The following is a 22,233-nucleotide window of genomic DNA, read 5'->3' on the forward strand; positions in this document are numbered from 1 at the left end:
AAACTCTTTTCACTGAGTATTTCTTTCTTCTTTTGTTTCACCTTCACTCTAACTGTGGATAAAACTTCTCCCCTTTCTCAAACTATTGGACTAGCCAAAAAGTTCATTTGGGTTTTTCTGTTAAGATCTTACAGAAAAACCAAATGAACTTTTTGGCCAACCCAATAAAACGCCTGCTATGTCTAAACAATAGAATTATCTACCGAGAAGATGAAATATTCTACTCTCCTAGAAAGCAGTAACAACTGATTTAAATTAAATAGCCATCAGGGGACCTTCAAGATGTCAGAGGAGTAAGAGGTGGAGATCACCCTCCTTCCCACAAACACATCAAAAATACATCTACATGTGGAACAACTCCTACAGAATACCTACTGACCACTGGCAGAAGACCTCAGACTTCCCAAAAGGCAAGAAAATCCCCATTTACCTAGCCATGTGGCTGACAGGGTCTTGGGGCTCTGGCCAGATGTCAGGCCTGAGCCTCTAACATGGGAGAGCCAAGTTCAGGACATTGGACCACCAGAGCCCTCCCAGCCCCATGTAATATCAATCGGCAAGAGCCCTCCCAGAGATCTCTGTCTCAACGTTAAGACCCAGCTCCACCCAATGGCCAGCAAGTTCCAGTGCTGGATGCCCTATGCCAAACAACTGGCAAGACAGGAACACAACCCCACCCATTAGCAGAAAAGGCTGCCTAAAATGATACTAAGTTCACAGACACCCCAAAACTCACCACCAAATGCAGCCCTACCCACGAGAAAGACATGATCCAGCCCCACCCACCTGAACACAGGCCCCAGTCCCCTCCACCAGGAATCCTACACAAGTCACTGAACCAAACCTCACCCACTGGGGGCAGACACCAAAAACAATAGGAATTACGAACTTGCAGCTTGCAAAAAGGAGACCCCAAACACAGTAAGTTAAGCAAAATGAGAAGACAGAGAAACATGCAGCAGATGAAGGAACAAGGTAAAACCCCACCAGACCAAACAAATGAAGAGGAAATAGTCTACCTGAAAAAAAATCAGAGTAATGATAGTAAAGATGATACAAAGTCTTGGAAATAGAATGAAGAAAATACAAGAAATGATTAAGAAGGACCTAGAAGAACTAAAGAGCCAACAAACAATGATGAACAACAAAATAAATGAAATTAAAAACTCTCTAGAAGGAATCAATAGCAGAATAACTGAAGCAGAAGAAAGGATAAGTGACCTGGAAAAAAAAATAGTGGAAATAACTACCATAAATGCACCAACATTCAAATTATAGAGGTCCCAGAAGAAGAAGAGGAAAAGAAAGTTTCTGAGAAAATATTTGAGGAGATTATAGTTGAAAACTTCCCTAACATGGGGAAGGAAATAGTCAGTAAAGTCCAGGAAGCGCAGAGTCCCATACAGGATAAATCCAAGGAGAAACACACCAAGACACATTAATCAAACTACAAAAAATTAAATACAAAGAAAAAATTTTTAAAGCAGCAAGGGAAAAGCAACAAATAACATACAAGGAAATTCCCGTAAGGTTAACAGCTGATCTTTCAGCAGAAACTCTGCAAACCAGAAGGGAGTGGCAGGACATATTTAAAGTGATGAAAGGGAAAAACCTACAACCAAGATTACTCTTATTCAGATTCAAGAGAGAAATTAAAAGCTTTACAGACAAGCATAAGTTAAGAGAATTCAGCACCACCAAACCAGCTTTACAACAAATGCTAAAGGAGCTTCTCTAGGCAGGAAACACAAGAGAAGGAAAAGACCTACAATAACAAACCCAAAACAATTAAGAAAATGGTAATAGGAACATACATATTGATAATTACCTTAAATGTAAATGGATTAAATGCTCCAACCAAAAAACATAGACTGGCTGAATGGATACAAAAACAAGACCCATATATATGCTGTGTACAAGAGACCCACTTCAGACCTAGGGACACACACAGACTGAAAATGAAGGGATGGAAAAAATATTCCATGAAAATAGAAATCAAAAGACAGCTGGAGTAGCAATTCTCATATCAGAAAAAATAGACTTTAAAATAAAGACTATTACAAGAGACAAAGAACTATACTACATAATGATCAAGGGATCAATCCAGGAAGAAGATATAACAATTGTAAACATGCACCCAACATAGGAGCATCTCAATACATAAGTCAAATGCTAACAGCCATAAAAGGGGAAATCAACAGTAACACAATCATAGTAGGGGACTTTAACACCCCACTTTCACCAATGGACAGATCATCCAAAATGAAAATAAATAAGGAAACACAAGCTTTAAATGACAAGATGGACTTAATTGACAAGATGGACTTAATTGATATTTATAGGGCATTCCATCCAAAAACAACTGAATACACTTTCATCTCAAGTGCTCATGGAACATTCTCCAGGATAGATAATGTCTTGGGTCACAAATCAAGCCTTGGTAAATTTACCAAAATTGAAATTGTATAAAGTATCTTTTCTGACCATAATGCTATGGAGACTAGATACTAATTATAGGAAAAAAAAAACTAAAAAATACAAACACTAATATGCTACTAAATAACCAATAAATCACTGAAGAAATCAAAGAGGAAATCAAAAAATACCTAAAAAAAATGACAATGAAAACACGACTACCCAAAACCTATGGGATGCAGCAGAAGCAGTTCTAAGAGGGAAGTTTATAGCAATACATTCCTACCTGAAGAAACAAAAATCATCTCAAATAAACAACCTAACTTACATCTAAAGCAATTAGAGAAAGAAGAACAAAAAAACCCCAATATTAGCAGAAGGAAAGAAATCATAAAGATCAGGTCAGAAATATATGAAAAAGAAAAGAAGGAAATGATAACAAAGATCAATAAAACTAATTGCTGGTTCTTTGAGAAGATAAAGAAGATTGATGAACCATTAGCCAGACTCATCAAGAAAAAAAGTAAGAAGACTCAAATCAACAGAACTAGAAATAAAAGTGGAGAAGTAACAAGTGGCACTGCAGAAATACAAAGAATCATGAGAGATTACTACAAGCAACTCTATGCCAATACAATGGACAACCTGGAAGAAATGGACAAATTCTTAGAAAAAAACAACCTTCCAAGACTGAACCAGGAGAAAGGAAAATACAAACAGACCAATCACAAGCACTGAAATTAAAACTGTGATTAAAAATCTTCCAACAAACAAAACCCCAGGAACAGATGGCTTCACAGGCAAATTCTATCATTTAGAGAAGAGCTAACACCTATCCTTCTCAAACTCTTCCAAAATATTAGCAGAGGGAGGAACACCTTCAAACTCATTCTACAAGGCCACTGTCACCCTGATGCCAAAACCAAACAAATATGTCATAAAAAAAGAAAACTATATAGGCTTCCCTGGTGGCGCAGTTGTTGAGAGTCCGCCTGCCGATGCAGGGGACATGGGTTCGTGCCCCGGTCTAGGAAGATCCCACATGCTGTGGAGTGGCTGGGCCCATGAGCCATGGCCACTGAGCCTGCGCGTCCGGAGGCTGTGCTCTGCAACGGGAGAGGCCACAGCGATGAGAGGCCTGCGTACCGCAAAAAAAAAAAAAGAAAACTACAGACCAATATCTCTGATGAACATAGATGCAAAACTCCTCAACAAAATACTAGCAAACAGAATCCAACAGCACATTAGAAGGATCATACACTATGATCAATGGGGTTTATCCCAGGAATGCAAGGATTCTTCAATATATGCAAATCAATCAATGTGATACACCATATTAACAAACTGAAGGATAAAAGCCATAGAATAATCTCAACAGATACAGAGAAAGCTTTCGACAAAATTCAACACCTATTTATGATAAAAGCTCTCCAGAAAGTAGGCATAGAGGGAAATTACCTGAACATAATAAAGGCCATATATGACAAACCCATAGTCAACATCTTTCTCAATGGTGAAAAACTGAAACCATTTCCTCTAAGATCAGGAACAAGACAAGGTTGCCCACTCTCACCACTATTATTCAACATAGTTTCAGAGGTTTTAGCCATGGCAATCAGAGAAGAAGAAATAAAAGGAATCCAAATCAGAAGAGAAGAAGTAAAGCTGTCACTATTTGCAGAAGATATGATACTATACATAGAGAATCCTAAAGATGCTACCAGAAAGCTACAGAGTTAATCAATGAATTTGGTAAAGTAGCAGGATACAAAGTTAATGCACAGAAATCTCTTACATTTGGGCTTCTCTTGTGGTACAGTGGTTAAGAATCTGCCTACCAATGCACAGGACACAGATTCGAGCCCTGGCCCAGGAATTCCCACATGCCATGGAGCAAATAAGCCTGTGTGCCACAACTACTGAGCTTGAGCTCTAGGGCCCGCAAGCCACAACTACTGAGCCCATGTGCCACAGCTATTGAAGCCTGTGTGCCTAGAGCCCGTGCTGCACAACAAGAGCAGCCATGACAATGAGAAGCCTGCACACCGCAAAAAAGAGTAGCCCTGCTCACCACAACTAGAAAAAGCCCACACACAGCAACAAAGACCCAACACAGCCAAAAATTTTTAAATAAATTTAAAAATTTATATTTAAAAAAAAAACTCTTGCATTCCTCTACACTAATGATGAAAAATCTGAAAGAGAAACTAAGGAAACACTCCCATTTACCACTGCAACAAAAAGAATAAAATAACTAGGAGTAAACCTACCTAAGGAGGCAAAAGACCTGTATGCAGAAAACTATAAGACACTGATGAAAGAAATTAAAGATGATACAAACAGATGGAGAGATATACCATGTTCTTGGATTGGAAGAATCAATATTGTGAAAATGACTATACTACCCAAAGCAATCTACAGGTTCAATGCAATCCCTATCAAACTACCAATGGCATTTTTCACAGAACTAGAGCAAAAAAATTCACAATGTGTTTGGAAACAAAAAAGACCCCGAATAGCTGAAGCAATCTTGGGAAAGAAAAATGGAGCTGGAGGAATCAGACTCCCAGACCTCAGACTATACTGCAAAGCTACAGTAATCAAGACACTATGGCACTGGCACAAAAACAGAAATATAGATCAGTGGAATAGGATAGAAAGCTCAGAGGTAAACCCACACACATATGGTCACCTTGTCTTTGATAAAGGAGGCAAGAATATACAGTGGAGAAAAGACAGCCTCTTTAATAAGTGGTGCTGGGAAAACTGGGCAGCTACATGTAAAAGAATGAAATTAGAACACTTCCTAACACTATGCGCAAAAATAAACTCAAAATGGATTAAACACCTAAATGTAAGGCCAGACACTATCAAACTCTTAGAGGAAAACAAAGGCGGAACACTCTATGACATAAATCACATCAAGATCCTTTTTGACCCACCTTCTAGAGAAATGGAAATAAAAACAAAAATAAACAATGGGACCTAATGAAACTTCAGAGCTTTAGCACAGCAAAGGAAACCATAAACATGACCAAAAGACAACCCTCAGAATGGGAGAAAATATTTGCAAATGAAGCAACTGACAAAGGATTACTCTCCAAAATTTACAAGCAGCTCATGCAGCTCAATTTCAAAAAAACAAACAACCCAATCCAAAAATGAAGAGAAGACCTAAATCGACATTTCTCCAAAGAAGATATACAGATTGCCAACAAACACATGAACGGAGGCTCAACATCATTAATCATTAGAGAAATGCAAATCAAAACTATAATGAGGTATCACCTCACACCAGTCATAATGGCCATCATCAAAAAATCTACAAACAATAAATGCTGGAGAGGGTGTAGAGAAAAGGGAACCCTCTTGCACTATTGGTGGGAATGTAAATCAATACAGCCACTATGGACAACAGTATGGAGGTTCCTTACAAAACATGACGAACCTAGGGGCAGGACAGGAGTAAAGATGCAGACATAGACAATAGACACAAGGAGGACACAAGGAGCGGGAAGGGTAAGTTGGAGCGAAGTGAGAGAGTAGCATTGACATATATACACTACCATATGTAAAATAGTTAGCTAATGGGAAGCTAGCTAATGGGAAGCAGCTGCATAGCACAAGGAGATCAGCTCAGTGCTTTGTGACCCACTAGAGGGGTGGGCTAGGGAGAGTGGGAGGGAGACGGAAGAGGGAGGGGATATGGGGATATATGTATACATATAGCTGATTCACTTTGTTATACAGCAGAAACTAACACAACATTGTAAAGCAATTATACTCCAATAAAGATGTGTAAATAATTAATCAACTAATTAATCAAATAGCCATCTTTTCCCTCACTCTACATTTACAAATTTTCTTTCACTTATTCATACAGTCCTTTCTAATTAGTCAGACTATATGTACGTTTAAAGTAGATAATTAAAATAATGTACAATCTTTTTTTTTAAGGGGTTTTCTAAGTTTTAAAAACTGCTAATCAAAATTTAGTCCTGCACAGGTAACGAATAAATATTTACTCATGTCTGCTTGTTCAGGTAATTTTGTTAGTTCCAATTATAACTGATGCTTATAGAAACACTATTTTGTCAGAGATTATACTGTCTTTTATATACCAAGTTAACATAGGCTAACCCTGAGAACTTAAGTGAAATGTGATTATTTTCTATTGCGATACAGTTATTTGAAGATATTTAGCTTTTATATGTATTTGATTACCTTTTTATATCTTTTTTGCATAGTTTTGTGTGAGAATAGAAAAGAATCCTGGCCTTGGATTTAGTATCAGTGGTGGAATTAGTGGACAAGGAAATCCATTTAAACCTTCTGACAAGGTAAGAACTGAATTTCTTATTCGCAATTTTAACTAGAAAAACACTATATTCTACTACAGCAAAAAAACTTTTTTCAATTTTTTGGTTTTACTGTGCTTTAATAAGCTGGCTAACTATGAAGCCAATTAGAAACTTTTTCAGCAAAGGGAAAAAGGAATTCACTATAGTGCTTGACAAATCCTATGAATGAGAAAAAATAAATTTAAGCATTCTCTTTGAATAGGAAGTGGCTTGTTTTTGCTTTTTGTTTTGTTCACAGTTGTATATATTTGTAAAGGAAGCTATATAGGCAATTTCTAACAAGCTTTTTCCAAAATTTTATTTGTGGATCACTGATTTGGGAAAAAGTTTTCTCATAGTAACAGAATGAATAAATAATGATTCAACGCCAGGGCCAGCTGATTGCCATCTCTTTAATCCATCATGTTCGTAAAGTATTTCACTAATAGAATTGTAGAACTGAAAGACCATGGGAAACAAATATTCTGTGAGAAAATCAGTGTTAGCCATGGCAGAGGAATCAGGTCCTCCTCTTATGCTCACCTCTGTCTGTCAAATCATGGGTAATGGTTCACTACCACCCCCAACTCTAACCTCAAATGTTGCTGAATATCCACCATGCTGCATATGTTCACATCTGGCCTGTCTGATCCCATTATGGACCACTTGACTTTTTTAAGCAAAAAAATGTACCCTGAGCTATGTAACCTGCCTTCTGCCATCAGGGTTTAATACTCTCAGCTTTTAAACAATTAGTGATTATAATTTGATGATCATTGAAACTGTCTGCTTTTGACCTCATCAAATTTAATTGCATTAAGTGACATCATAAAACTTTGGGATGATGAAGAAAGACAGAAATTAGATATGAATAAAACCTCCTCAGGCTCTCGACTTAACCTTTGAGTCACAAAGTGGTGCGGATCCTTTCAATTTACCACTATTGTAAAAATCACCCACACATCAGTTTCTGATTAAAGACCTATTTCTGAAAAAATTTGGATGCCTCTACTTTGGAGATTTCCATAGCCTTTAATCCCTTATTTTCCTCTACTTCTTCCCAGTGTTTTTGTTTCCTACCATTAGTTATGCCTTCTTCCTTTCCTTTCTGAAGAAGAAGAAAGAAAGAGGTTGGACTATTTGGATGGAAAGGAGTAGAAAGGAATCCCCAGTGGCCATAGATAAGAATTTCTTTGGTTAACTGATTGGAGCAGGTATTCATATATAAGGGATGTATATGAAGCAATCCTATATAATTAGGGAAATTCCAGTTAGCAATGTCTGTGTATAAGTAACTTCTACATTTCCTTTTTGAAATGATGTTGAGGATAATCGTTGATTTAGTAGAATTTAAATATTCATGGCTTAGTAGTACCAAGTGTTTACTGAATTTTAATAAATTATTAATATATCTTAAGACAAAAAGCATGAAAAGTCAAAATTATCAGAAACATATGATGGTATTTTTAAAAGCCTCAAATTATTGTCTTATTCATCTTGACTCCTCTTTTTGTCTCTGGTTTTACATCTCTTCCATAAGTTCTTTCAATGAAAAGATAACAAACTTATCATTCATAAGATAGTTGAAATTCAAAAGACATGTTTTCCTCTCCTATCTCACCAGCAGATATATCTTTTCACTATATTTTTGGAAGGCACAGGGTAATAGATATTTTTCAATTAAAGATGCACAAGTTGCTAAATAGTCAAGATGTCTGAATGCTGTTACTTTTCTGCTTTTATTTTCAACTGAAGGGGATAGCAGGTGTGAGGCTTTCAAATCATTGCCTGTAATTCTTCCACTGTGATGAAATATGAACACTTTATAACTATTCATTTAATTTTTCATTGTAACATTTTGATGACTCTAGTGAGACTGAACTATTTCTATGATCTTATAATTTCTCTTTTGGTTAAATGTAACAGATATAGAGCTTGAATTATATAATCTATCCATTGAAAGATTTCCCTCAAAAGCACTTTTCTTTGCCTGATTACTTTCTAAAACACTTAAAATCTGAAAAGTGAATCTCTATTACAGCAAAATTGATCAGAGTAATTAAAAGTTCCAAATCTACAGAAGACTCAGACTGCTCTTAATTTATTGACCACACCAAACATATGGTAGATACTTAGTTAAAAGTGTTGAGGTGATCTAAAGACATTGGCTCTGACAATTTCTATAAGAATTTAATCCACTCACAAGGAAAGGGATTAATCTCGAGGAAATTCAGTTGCATTTTTTTATCCCCAGTGCCCCATTCTTGTAGAGGTTGCATAAAATTTAGAGTGGAATCCAGTGCCTATATCAACCTAAAAATATCAAACAGTAAGAAAATGAAAATGAACTTTAAAAATACTCTTCTCTCCAATATTGAAGGACAATTTTATTATAAATTGGCTAATTTACAGCTGTGAGGAGGGGTGAGGAGAACCAAAATAAACAGATGTTTTAATTCAACCTGGGTCAGAGGTTGATGCTTTCTTTATAAGGAGTTCTAGTCATGCAAAAGCTTAAACTTTAATATGATACATATCCCCTTCCAATAAACAAGTCATGGGTTAGAAGCAGTCTTTCGAGCATACTATATTATTTTACCTACTGTTCATTATTGTTTAAGTGTTTTGTAATGACACTCAAAATTCTAAGTATCCAAGATATCTGAATGTCTTAGAGTCATTGAAGACTTTCTGTACTAAAATAGCCAGTAGATTTGTTCCATTCTCTTCATTATGATTGCTAGGAGCCACTGTTTCAGCCAAATGCCAAGGACTAAAGTGAAATAGCATCCAAACTGATTACCTGGTTTACAGCCAGATAGGAAAAGCGTGAAGCAGTCATCCCCAAGGGCTGAGAGTATGAAACTGGGACAAAAGTGCGTTGTGTTGTTCAGTCTGGCAGAAGTTCCAATTTAGGTTCTGCGGTAGTGTGAGACTATTGCAGAAAAACTCTTGGTACAGCCCAAAAGTTAACTGAGGCTTTAGGGAGAATTGAGGATTAAGATATAAAGACTGTTTTGTACCAGACTTTGAGAGCTTAGAACATCATCTGGTCTTGCAAATTTAACTCTTCTCGAAGGCGCCAAGGTAGTCTGATTATGCTCTCCTTAGGTTAAACGGATGGGGCACAATTAGTCCTGCAGTTCATATCATTGTCAGAACAGTGTTTAGTAGTTGAACAACCCAACTCACTCATCATGGAGTTCATTATTTTGGGTTCACTGCCAGGTGAAAACTGCTTTCACATACTTGGAAAGAGAAAACTGTAGAAAACCAGATGAAAAAGCCTTCATATAATGCTTGCCTTTGCCCTCCCTGTGAAGTGGATGGAGCCATTATCTGGTTTATTATTATAGAAAAACATTGCTGTCAAGAAGGCATGATGCTCCAGAGAGATAAAAGATTTTGATCCAACAAACCTGATGATGATAATAAAAGTATAGACTTTTACTGAGTATCTGTAATGTGCTAGTCACTGTATTAGGCTCTTTATATACATGAACTTATCTGATCTCAACTAACTTGTGTTAGTTGAGTATTATTATTCCCCATTTTGTTGAGGCCCAGAGTGGTTAATTAACTTGCCCAAGGTCATTTAGCTGACCTGTGGCAGATAAGATTTGAACCCAAATTGATCTGATTCCAAATCCTTTTCTCTTAACAAGCGCTATGATACATACCTCTATCTGCAAATACCACTTAGCTGAAGAGCCACATGACAAATTTGTACCCTGTAGAGTTGAGACTAACATAATAATCTAATATTGAAAGTGTTACAGAACACTGTAATTAGTTATAGTCTAGATATTTGCTTCAAGTCCTTGGAAGTCAGCATGTATTCTCTATTGAACTTAGATAATTAGAAGCATACTGTATACCTTAGATTGCTAAGCACTTATATAACTTTTGGACTAAGGTATTATTACAGTGGAGATCCTGCCAATGGAACAAACCACAATAATCTTTCCCTATATTTAAATGTTCATAAAATAATAATTCATGATTACAAAAGTTAAGTAATATACCAATACAGTTTCCACAAGATGTTGTTAGGAAGAAGAGACTGGATTAATGGATGACTGATATCATGTTGTTGTGTGACTTCATAAGGCAGCCCGAGACTGAAAATAAATGAATTTTTAATGATGTATTCACACAGTTCATCATTCAGGGACTGATATCCCTCCTTGCCTCATTTTAGAAGGAAGGACTAAGCTTCTGGAGTTTAAAGGTATTAACAAGAACTCATAGCCTCTTTCTCTATATACTGTAAAGGTACAGCACTGAACAATGCCATGAACAATCACCTAGTCACAGGATCAAAATGGAAGTTGTATTATGAATATCCTCAAATCACTTGATATCAGGAAATATACATACTAGGACATTGGGACCAAATAATCATTTATTCTCCACAGTTTTATCATAAACACTCATGCTGAGCAGAAGCCAGAGAGCCTACCCATATTTCCACTGATTTGGGCAATAGGCATGTACACATGTAAATGATAGAAGAAACAATCCTTTTTTTTTTTTTTAATGCCTTAATTTGCCCATGGTACAAGTAAAATCCCAAGCCAAGGAAGAATATTATAGGCATGGCAAATGTAAAATACTATAATCACCAATAAACTCTAAATAAATGTTCTGGAATTTCAGAATAAATTACTATATCTAATTCTACATAAATTCTAAAAAATTGATTCCAGATGCCAAACAGCCTCCCTCCTATTTACATCCCACCTTCCACCCCTAGAAGAAAATTTGTGTGGAGATGAGTATTGCATCAAATAAAAGTTTTTATATGATTAATATTACGAAGAGAAGAAAGGTTAGATGTGCAGATCCAAAGCATTTATTTGACATCTTTACCTGGGGATAACAATACCCAGAGGCATGCTTGGCAGTAGCAAATTCGAAAATACACAAGAATAATTTTCTGGGTTTGTTCAGCCTCATGACACTGGGTGATTCATAAATAAAAAGTTGCAAAAGATATGCTCTTGACTTATGAAAAAGGTGCATACCCTATGTCTATACCTCGTCATGTAATCTCCATGGATATAAAAATCAGGAATAGCAAACACATTTGTCTAGAACTCCACACAGCATATGATTTATATTTACTACATAAACATTAAACTACATATAATATTTCCTTCATTTTGTACAACTCCTAGACAAAAGTGATTTATTTTATATATTTCTAAATTAATTTTATAATTTATATATCTGTCCCATCTTTAATTCTACTTCAAGCGATTATGTAATGCAAAGTAATTTGCAAAATCTATTGGTTATGTGAAAGTAACATTCAGGAGCAAGGAATAGATATAATATAAATGTATATAATTTACATATAAAACTGAATTTTTAAAAATAAATAAATTATTTTACAACACAATTACTTCAGCTGCATCTTAGTCACACTGCAGTTTGAGGTTCAGAATGCCACTTGGTTGTTTGAGAACTTTAAAAGCAAGAATTTTTTAAATAAAAAATGCATTTTTGCCTGTTCTGTTCTGTCTTATATGTTGAAAAAAGACTTGAATCTCTTCAGAAATATTGATAGAAATGCAGTCTTTGCAATCTCCTATTAATAGGATTCCTATAGGTATGACCACCTATATGAGGCCTTTTAAGAAGGCATGGCAGTGTGCTTTAGCCAATTGGATAATTTCAGTATCAAGACATTATATTATAAAGAAGACATATAAGATTTCAGCTTGTGAAAAGATATAATAAAATATAACTCAACACAGACTTGGTTCTTTAAGAAAATATCATTCCATCATACATATGAAAAAATAAGGTAATTTAAAAGTACCATTTTAAATAAGAACATTGATTGGGACATTTTTATTCAACAATATATTTAGAAAGTCACTAGAATTGAGATTGCTATCCCTTTGTGATATTCTTTAACAATCAGTAAAACAATTTTCAATAAAATTAAAGTCCAAGTACATAGCCAGCTATATTAGTTGCTAGAGTTAAATATCTGTGTTCTCTCTGCTGCATCATTTCAGCCATTTAGCATGGAACAAAATAAGCTAAATAAGGAGACAGAAAATGATGTGGGAAAGGATTTGGGACTTTTAAAGTTTGTTGCTATTTGACGGAAAAATGTCAGAGACTTCTCAATCAAAATGTGAAAGCACTTAAAATTAGTTCATAAATAATATTTTAGGTAATAACTAACAAGAATTGACAGGTCCAGCAATGAGAGAAAGTTAATTACTGAGGGTCCAAAAGATTTTTGGGAAACCTGTGAAATCTTTCATATTCCATTTATAAAGTTACTACCACAAGTTTTAAGTGGTATTGCAGGGACCTCCGTAGTATTTCTAGTTTCTGCTTGAAAATGTTATAACCAACTAGAATTCTTGAAAATATTGTGAATCCAGATTAATAGAAATACAACAAAAATAAATTAAAAAGTAATAACTTCCATGTCTCTGCCTGTAGCAGTATTTAGCTTTTTAAAATTTATCTATATAACATTTGAGATGTATCTCAATAATACATATTTAATAACAATATTATCCATTTTTCCTCCAATCTACCCCCAAAGTTGCTCTATGCTTGGGGAGCAGAGGTGCATTTTATCTCCTGGTACTGGGTTCCAAAGACTCGCTAGTAAGCAAAATATAGAATCTACGTATCCCTTCCAGGCAAGAAGATACTGCAGAGCTTTAATTTTTATAGTTTATATTTGTCTAAAGCCAGCTGCCCAAAATGCAGAACCGGAGATGAAGACTTTTGTGCAAGTAGTTAATCGAAGAATTGCTGTCCGGTGAAATCTATATGAGAATAAGGGATACAGGATAGGGCAGGTGAAGAAAGTGGAAATCCACAAAGATGTGGACTTAGTGGAAACTGGATGGTACAGGGTACAGGGCGCTCTGGAGCATGAATGGTACCACAGAGTTGTCTCACCTTGAGGAGGGTAACAGCTTTTTGTACCCTGGTATCAGTCATTAACTACATGGGAAGGAGCATAACCTTCCCAGCATTTCCCAGTAAGGAGGCTCCAGTCTGAGGGTAATTTTCAAAAGAAGGGTTAGATGTGAGCTGTCAGGAGCACCTGCAGGATGAAAGCATCAATCTGATAAAGGGAATCTGGGCAGGTCCCCAAAAGTGTCCATTATGCAACTATGAAAACAATGGATGTTCTTCATCTTTCAAACTAAAAAGTACTTTAGTACCAGCAATTCTGATATGCTCCTCTATGAGTACTGCCTGAGTGCTTTCAACCATGGCATCTAACTGAGAGGGATTGCCAAAGCAACTGATACTTCAGTGTGGATCCTGAAATTTGCTGTGTCATAGTTTTTTCAATGAGACCCATTAAATCTGCTTTTAAATACTTGTAATTTTTCTGATTAAGTTTTTTCTTAAAAAAAAAAAAGACTGCTATATTCTACAAATATAGTCTTAGTCTCTCTAAGAGATAGTAATCACTAATTGAGCCAAATCTATGTTCTTTGGCAGCGAAAGAAAGTGGTTTAGAAAATGATATTGATCAGAAGGAGCGGGAAGTTTGGAGGCAACACACTTAGATGGGAAAAAATTTTAGGTAACAATAGGTAAGATCAGAGAAATCAAAGACAACTGAGAAGGAAACCCAAGTAACTGCAAAACACTTTTATTGTGTCATTTTTCTCTTTTGGGTGTGTGAAGGAAATCATGAGAACTCAAACAGTTGATTCTCAACTTCTGTAAGTTCCAACTTAAATCCTTAAATCCTCCCTAAGATTCTTTGAATGAGTTGAAGGAAAACCATAAACAGATGAGAATAGATTTCCAGACACCAAGTTAACCTGAAGATGTTAGAACTATGCTGGAAAGTTGGACTACTAGATCAGAATTTAGACTGTGTTATTTTAAAATGCATATATATATGTGTATATATTTTTAAAATATATATTGTTAATAAATTCAGAGTTACATTAAGCAGTAAACAAGTAGTAACAGTTTATGATTACTGTATAAGGTACAAAGTTACACATATTCATTTGTTTAATTGCAATCATCCTTACAATATAATTAACAGCGATACATGATCTTAGTAACCAATTATATTTTTTAAGTATAATGCAGTAGAAATTATTTCCCATTTTTGAAACCTACTGGATCAAACCCCATTACCATACACAAACCACATTCCCATAACAAGGCACTATCATTTAACCTCCAAGAACATTTATTAATAGAAAATAGGAAGTGTTGGAGTAAACAGTAAAGTGATTAAAGAAAAATCATATCTTAAATTTGTGTTTCTCTTTGTTTATTGAGGTATACCAAGGTCTGTGTGTTTATTGAGAGAGAAAAATCATACATTCATCCTATTCTCTACTTCAAAAAAAATGTTTCCACCTTGACTCTGTGACTAATTTAGTAGGATATGTAGACTAAGGTACAAGATTTGCTTATTCCTATACTGCAAGGAGACCCTACGATATGTTGGGTTTTGTATGACTTGCACACATCAGCTGGGGCAGCTTCCGTTCTCTGCAGGTGTCCATCTCTGAGCCATAATGTGAGAGTGGCGAACGAGACAGAGAATCGAGAACCACTTTTACTTAGGTACCTCCTACGGATTGTGAACTAGGGCATTCTCAACATAATCGACATAATCATCCTTTAAAATCATAATATGTTCTTAGTCTCAGATATGTACAACTGCAACGTCTTTTTTCTTTAACTTATATCTCTTAAAAAATTATACAGGTAAGAAATGAAAACACTCTCACTATAAAAATTCAAATAATATAGAAATATAGAGACTAAAAAGTGAGGGAAAAAAACCTCCCTTTTCACTCTACCCCACACTTCCAATGCACAGCCATGGCCTAAGAGCCATTTTGTCAGTCAATGTGTCAGGAATCCACAACTACAGTGTCCTCTGGACATTTGTCACTGGCCTTTTTGACCCCCTGATTTCACCACCAGCTCTAAGCAATACTTCTAGTATGGTCTACTCTACATAAAACCATATTTTATCTAAAAGAATCATAGTTTGACTGAATGTAGTTTACAATACAATAATTTTTCACTTTAAAAACCTTATTTTAGCATAAGTGACAAAAAAGCTTTGACTGAATTCTTCACTTTTCAATCCATTATTTTGAAGTGTTGTAGATAGTGTCAAAAAATTTGACACCTGAAGGGGCTTTGAGGAAGACTGCAGGGATGATAATCAGAAGGCTGATTACTGATACTATTTTAGTAGTACCTAGGAAGGAGACGCCACAGCCACCTACAATTACCCACTCTTTTTTTAATGGCGTCTACTATTTTATGCTATGTATAAAGCTGAGAAGAGGACTTCCGTGGTGGCGCAGTGGTTAAGAATCCGCCCGCCAATTCAGGGGACACGGGTTCAATCCCTGGTCTGGGAAGAGTCCACATGCCATGGAGCAACTAAGCCCGTGCAACTACTGAGCCTGTGCTCTAGAGCCCGCGAGCCATAACTACTGAGCCCGCGTACCTAGAGCCCATGCTCCACAACAAGAGAAGCCACCGTAATTAGAAGCCTGCGCACTGCAACTAGAGAAAAGCTTGCGCACAGCAACAAAGACCCAACGCAGCCAAAAATTAATTTAAAAGAAGAAAAAAAAAGCTGAGACGAAAAGCCAGTAGGAACTCTGATCAAATCAGTAAACTATATGAAGCTCAGCAATCCATATATTCACCACCAGTTGAGGTCTTATATTAAATACAGGCTTTAAAGAATTCATAAAGTAAAAGAAATGAAAAATATTTCACCTATTTTTCCCAAAGAGGCAAGAAATCTGGAAAGACGTTATGTGGAAGAGTGTGATCATTCACTTTTAAATGAAAATATGAAAATCAAATGAAAGAAAATTCTTTTTTTAAGCTTAAGAATTTTACCAAGAAATAAACAGGAAGAAAATGTACATTCAGTCAACAATACACAGACTCCCAGAGATTTTTAACTGTTAAGGAATAATTGCAATACTGAAGCAATCAATAAAAGGAAAATTACAATTATAATTCCTAACAGGAATACCTCAGAGATATTGGGGTTTGTTTCCAGACCACTGCAATAGGATGAATATTGCAATAAAGTAAGTCCCTCGAAATTTTTGGTTTCCCAGTGCATTTAAAACTTATGTTTACACTATATTGTATTCTGTTAAGTGTGTAATAACATTATGTCTAAAAAAATGTAGATACCTAAATTCAAAAATACTTTATTGCTAAAAATGCTAACCATCACCTAAGTCTTCAGCGAGTCGTAGTAATAACATCAAAGATCACTGATCACAGACCACCATAACAAATAGAATAATAATGAAAAAGTTTGAAATATTGCAAGAGTCACCAAAATGTGACACAGAAACATGAAGTGAGCAAACGTTGTTGGAAAAATGGCGCTGATAGACTTGCTTGACAGAGAGTTGCCGCAAACCTTCAATTTTAAAACTACATTGTCTGCAAAGTGCAATAAAGTGAAGCACAGTGAAACAAGGTATGCCTGTATACAGTAATCAAAGCCAAACATAATTTCAACTCTTATATTCAAATTCCCCAAAAGAGAGTAGTGCCTGGTGATCAGCACCAAACTATTAAAAAAAAAAATCGATTTTTTAGTAGTCAATTTGTCATTTCTAACAGGAATCTCACATAAAAGGAAATAAACTGCTTACTTCTTGGTTGTTTTTATCAAGTCATAAGGGCAGTATCTTGAAAACAATATGTTTATATACATTTTTCTTTTTGGCTACTAAACAAAGCTTTACAATGACCTAAAAGAATGGTGCAAGTGTATTTTTTCTGTTAAGATCACACCATTACGTTGTTACTAAGATATTTGTAATCACATAGCCAATTTCTATGCATTTAAATATTCTCCTGTTGCTCCAATGCATTATTTTTTTAAAATAGATCCTTATTGGAGTATAATTGCTTCACAATACTGTGTTAGTTTCTGTTGTACAGCAAAGTGAATCAGTCATATGCATACATATGTCCCCATATCCCCTCCCTCTTGTGTCTCCCTCCCATCCTCCCTATCCCACCCCTCTAGGTCATTGCAAAGTACCGAGCTGATCTCCCTGTGCTATGCTGCTGTTTCCCACTAGCTAACTATTTTACATTAGGTAGTGTATATAAGTCGATGCTACTCTCACTTCACCCCAGCTTCCCCCTCCCCGCCTCGCTGTGTCCTCAAGTCCATTCTCTATGTCTATGTCTTTATTCCTGCCCTGCCACTAGGTTCATCAGTACCATTTTTTTTTTTAAGATTCCATATATATGTGTTAGCATATGGTATTTGTTTTTCTCTTTCTGACTTACTCTGTATGATGAACTCTAGGTCCATCCACCTCACTACAAATAACTCAATTTCATTTCTTTTTTATGGCTGAGTAATATTCCATTGTGTATATGTGCCACATCTTTATCCATTCATCTGTCGATGGACATTTAGATTGCTTCCACGTCCTGGCTGTCGTAAATAGTGCCGCAATGAACACTGTGGTACGTCTCTTTTTGAATTATGGTTTTCTCAGGTTATACGCCCAGTAGTGGGATTGCTGGGTCATATGGTAGTTCTATTTTTTACAAATGCAACCAAGGGATTTTTATTTTAATATTTCTTTATTTAAAAATTAATGAAAGAGAGTTTTGGATTCCTTTAAACATCTGTGCATAAGATTTTTGTGAAATTTTTAGAGGACTTTGGTCAGTTGTATAATTTGTATCTCTGTCTTTTGAGGCTCAAATTTTTTAGGTTTCTAAAACAATTCTTCTTTCTGTTCATTTTTTATGGATTTTACATTTCATTGTTTTGTCAGCTAAAGTTCAGTCATTCACTGAATCAACATATGCAGCTGCCAATGCCCTCTTTTTTTTCTCTTTCTCTCCTTTCTTTCCCTCTCTCCTTTCCTCCCTCTCCCCTCTCCTTTAGTTTCTAATGGTCATGGGATAAATCTCTTCACTTGCTGCATACAAATTCCTCAGTTGTTAAGGTAGCAAATTGTTCAAAGCTCAAGATTTGTCTCTCAGCAATTAACCTTAAAATATTTTGTTTTCACACTTTGACTCATAGAGAGTAAAGCTATTGAAACACCTTTATTCTTGATGTGTCTTCTAATAATCACAGGGATTAAGTAAACACAGTCTACTGTGTATGTGTAATGCTGCTTCTGTGAGCTGCATCATAGCTTAATATTAACCTTGCTCAATTCATGAAAAGAAATTATTTTCCAATATTTGGCCAAAAAAAAAAAAAAAGTTTCCCCTTGAAAGCTATTGAATCTATGGCTGTGTTTGCTATCTTTATGGGTCAGTTTTTTCTCCAGATACGCTCTTTGAACTTTTATAATTATATGAAAGCATATGATACCATATCCTATAATATATAACCAATGTGTTCTGAATTGTAATTGTAATTGTATGCAATTTTTATCTGAGATATGGCCTTCCTAGAAACCAATTTCTCAGCATCAGCTAGAGCCAAGTTTTTTCAGAATTTTAAAGAAAAGCATATTTCACAAATTGAAGTTGTAATTCCCTTAAGACAAGTTCTATTTTGGTGTCTACATTTACAATAGCTGAGACTGTCACAGTCATTCACCTTCATCATTAAAAAGCCATATAAAATTCCTTTCTCCTCTAAAGTTAGAATGTGAAATGTTGGCCTTGTAGACTAACTTTCAAGGAACCTTGAGTCCTTCAAGGTTTATGTCCAGAGGTGCAGAGACTAGGTAACCAATAAGACCAGGTCAGATTTTAACACTGTGAAAAACCTTCTATACTCATCCATTTTCCAAATTACTTGCGAAAAGTAAAACTTTTAAAAAACCCATTATGGGTACTTTTGGAAAAACTTCATTTATGACTTATATGAAGACTGGTTTAAAAACTGGGGAAGAAACGTGAAATGGCAAAAGGTCAAGCCTATTTGTAGCATCCGGCCAGTGCTCTCCAGATTAGCTTTGGTTCAAACTTATGGGGGTCCCTCTGTGATACATGAGTCCATTGTGTCTGTGTCTGTCTCAAGCACACCCAGTTACTGGTGTCTGATAGGAGAAAAGACTTGCGTTCTTTGGAAAGGACTGCAATACTTAGCTCTGTTGTGAGATGCCCTCTAGAGGTGGTGCTAAGGGAAAACCACTGTGCTGTCAAGCCACTATGGAACATGAGAGCTGGTGATGAGGTGCAAAACATTAGAGAAACACACTCAGAAATGCCATAAGCCAGTAACTAGACTCTAGCAGCCATTGTTACAGAACTGATGTTGGCTTGGAGCTACCAAAGGAAGTAGCCTCTAAAAGTTATTAAGAACCATCAGAAAGCCCTCTTGTTGGGACCCATGTTCATTATTGAAAGTAAACAGTAATTGGAGCCATTATCACTGACAGCCACCACTAGGAAACCACAGATGATACAGGAGAGACTTTCCAGCCCTCTTCCCTTCCCCTTCCCTAAATCAAAGATGCAAATCCTCTTATCTGTTGGGAATTCAAGGTAAAGATAATAAATGTCGGCCTTTCAATGTACTCTAAGACTAAGAGTAATGAAGAATTTTCTGACAGTAAATCTGGTACAGTTGGGAGACTCTGAAATCTCTTACTGCAGGCTTTGCTGGAAAGAAAGACCCTGGATTGTAGCTCAACCTTCAGACTTTCAATAATTATAATAACATTTATAGACCCACACACACTGCTACAATGAACTTTTTGAAAACAGTGTCAAAGTTTTCATATTTCTCATCAATATTTCGTCATAACAGAGACCACAAAAATGGGTTCAGAGTTATTTGGTCTCTTTCATATGACAGTGTTTATATGTAATACATAAATACAGTGAAAAATCAGGGCACTGGCCTTTTCAGGCAGTCTTTGGGGAAGCATTCCACCTCCAAAAATAATGAATGCTACAGACCATTATCAAACATAACACTCATCGCTATCTGTTTTGACTAATGTGGCAATATGCTGGCTGATAGGATATATATATATAGAGAGAGAAAGAGACAGAGAGAAAGAGAAACTATGCCAATGGGCAGTAGCAATTTCTTAGTTGGTAAAACTTATTGATTGAAAAGAAATATTAATGCTTTAGAAAACAGCAATAAATGCTTAGGAAGACTCAGGCCACCATAAGAGAAAGCTTCAAAGCAAGTCTCCAGAACAGTGGTTGAACCCCACAGAGCTTTGTGATGATTGAAATTAAACCTGCTAGAGACATGACTTTGGTATTCTTTCAGCAGTCAGGCTGTGGAGTGTTGCCAGTTCCTCTCAGCATTGCAATATGATGGCCACAATTCAGTTCCTATGGTCTGGATTCATACAAAAATTATTAAAACTGTTCCCGTACAATAAGCTGAAGAACGGCAATCAAAATTAACTAGGTAGCACAGACTTTGACTGCTGGGATAAAATAATAGTCAAAACAACTTTGCCTTCAGCATCCAGACATGCAGTGTCATTCTGCCTGTTTTACAGAGACCGCAACAGCATAAAAGGGGGACCACCAGGGGAACTGAGTACTCATACAGTCTCCTGGATTGATGGAGTAGGAGAGTTATGTGCCCAGTATGAAAATGACTGTGAGGATTATATGTGTTCTCACAACCAGTGCCATTCACTGGTCTGGTGGATTAGTCATTGTGCCTTATTTAACTGTCCCTTTCAAACAACCAGTTTTCTTTTTCCTTCTGAACTGACCATTTGTACAACTGAACTGACCAAAGTAACTAGCTGTTTGAACATCACACCAAATTGTGACACCATTAACCTAAAAGATTGTTTAAGTTTTTATTACTATTTTCTTAATGCTATTAGTGCCTAATCATTGTAGAAATATTAGAAAACACAGAAAAGCAAAAAGAAAGAAAAAAATATACATATATATGATGTCTCATTACCCAGTACAACCACTGCTAATGTTTAGGAGTATATTCTTCCAGATATTTTCCCACACAAATATACATTTAAACATGTTTCAGCAAAAATAGTATTATGCCACACATAATGTTTTATAACTTGCTTGTTTCTCTAAGCACCAGTGTCCTTCCATAGCTGTCACCTAGGACTCCATTTTTAATGACCACATATCATTCTACTGTATAGATTTACCATAATTTATTTATTTAATCAATCCCCTGTTATTAGACATTTACATGTGATTTGTAATTTTTATTATTACAAATAATACCGTGATGAACATATTAGTAAATACATGTTGCATACTTATCCAGTTATTTCCCTAACATAAGTTCTAGAAGTCGAATTACTGGTTAAAGTTATGCAGTTTTCTAATATTTTAATACTTACTGTAGTTTCATCTTTGAATGGGAAAGATAACAGGTTAAAATCAGAAAGATAAAAATCATTCAAAATCCTTAAATTAATGTTTCATAAAGATCTAAAATGCTAAATTAAAACACATAGAAATATTTTAACTAGGGTCTGTTTGTTAAACCATTTACAAAGACATACAC

At 35.7% G+C, this 22,233-nt stretch overlaps 1 protein-coding gene across 3 annotated transcripts in view; it reads left to right on the plus strand.

The window, feature by feature from the left end:
- The window catches only part of LRRC7 (leucine rich repeat containing 7), a 374,132-nt gene that overhangs the window by 338,773 nt on the left and 13,126 nt on the right, over window positions 1-22,233 (plus strand). For all 3 annotated transcript variants that reach the window (XM_024734618.1, XM_024734620.1, XM_024734619.1), the window contains one exon: window positions 6,663-6,755. In XM_024734618.1, the coding sequence (XP_024590386.1) occupies window positions 6,663-6,755 (93 nt within the window). The remainder of the gene's footprint in view (window positions 1-6,662; window positions 6,756-22,233) is intronic.

Source organism: Neophocaena asiaeorientalis, unplaced genomic scaffold (genome assembly GCF_003031525.2).
Source record: "Neophocaena asiaeorientalis asiaeorientalis breed wild unplaced genomic scaffold, Neophocaena_asiaeorientalis_V1.1 scaffold15, whole genome shotgun sequence".
Classification (NCBI taxonomy): Eukaryota; Metazoa; Chordata; class Mammalia; order Artiodactyla; family Phocoenidae; genus Neophocaena; species Neophocaena asiaeorientalis.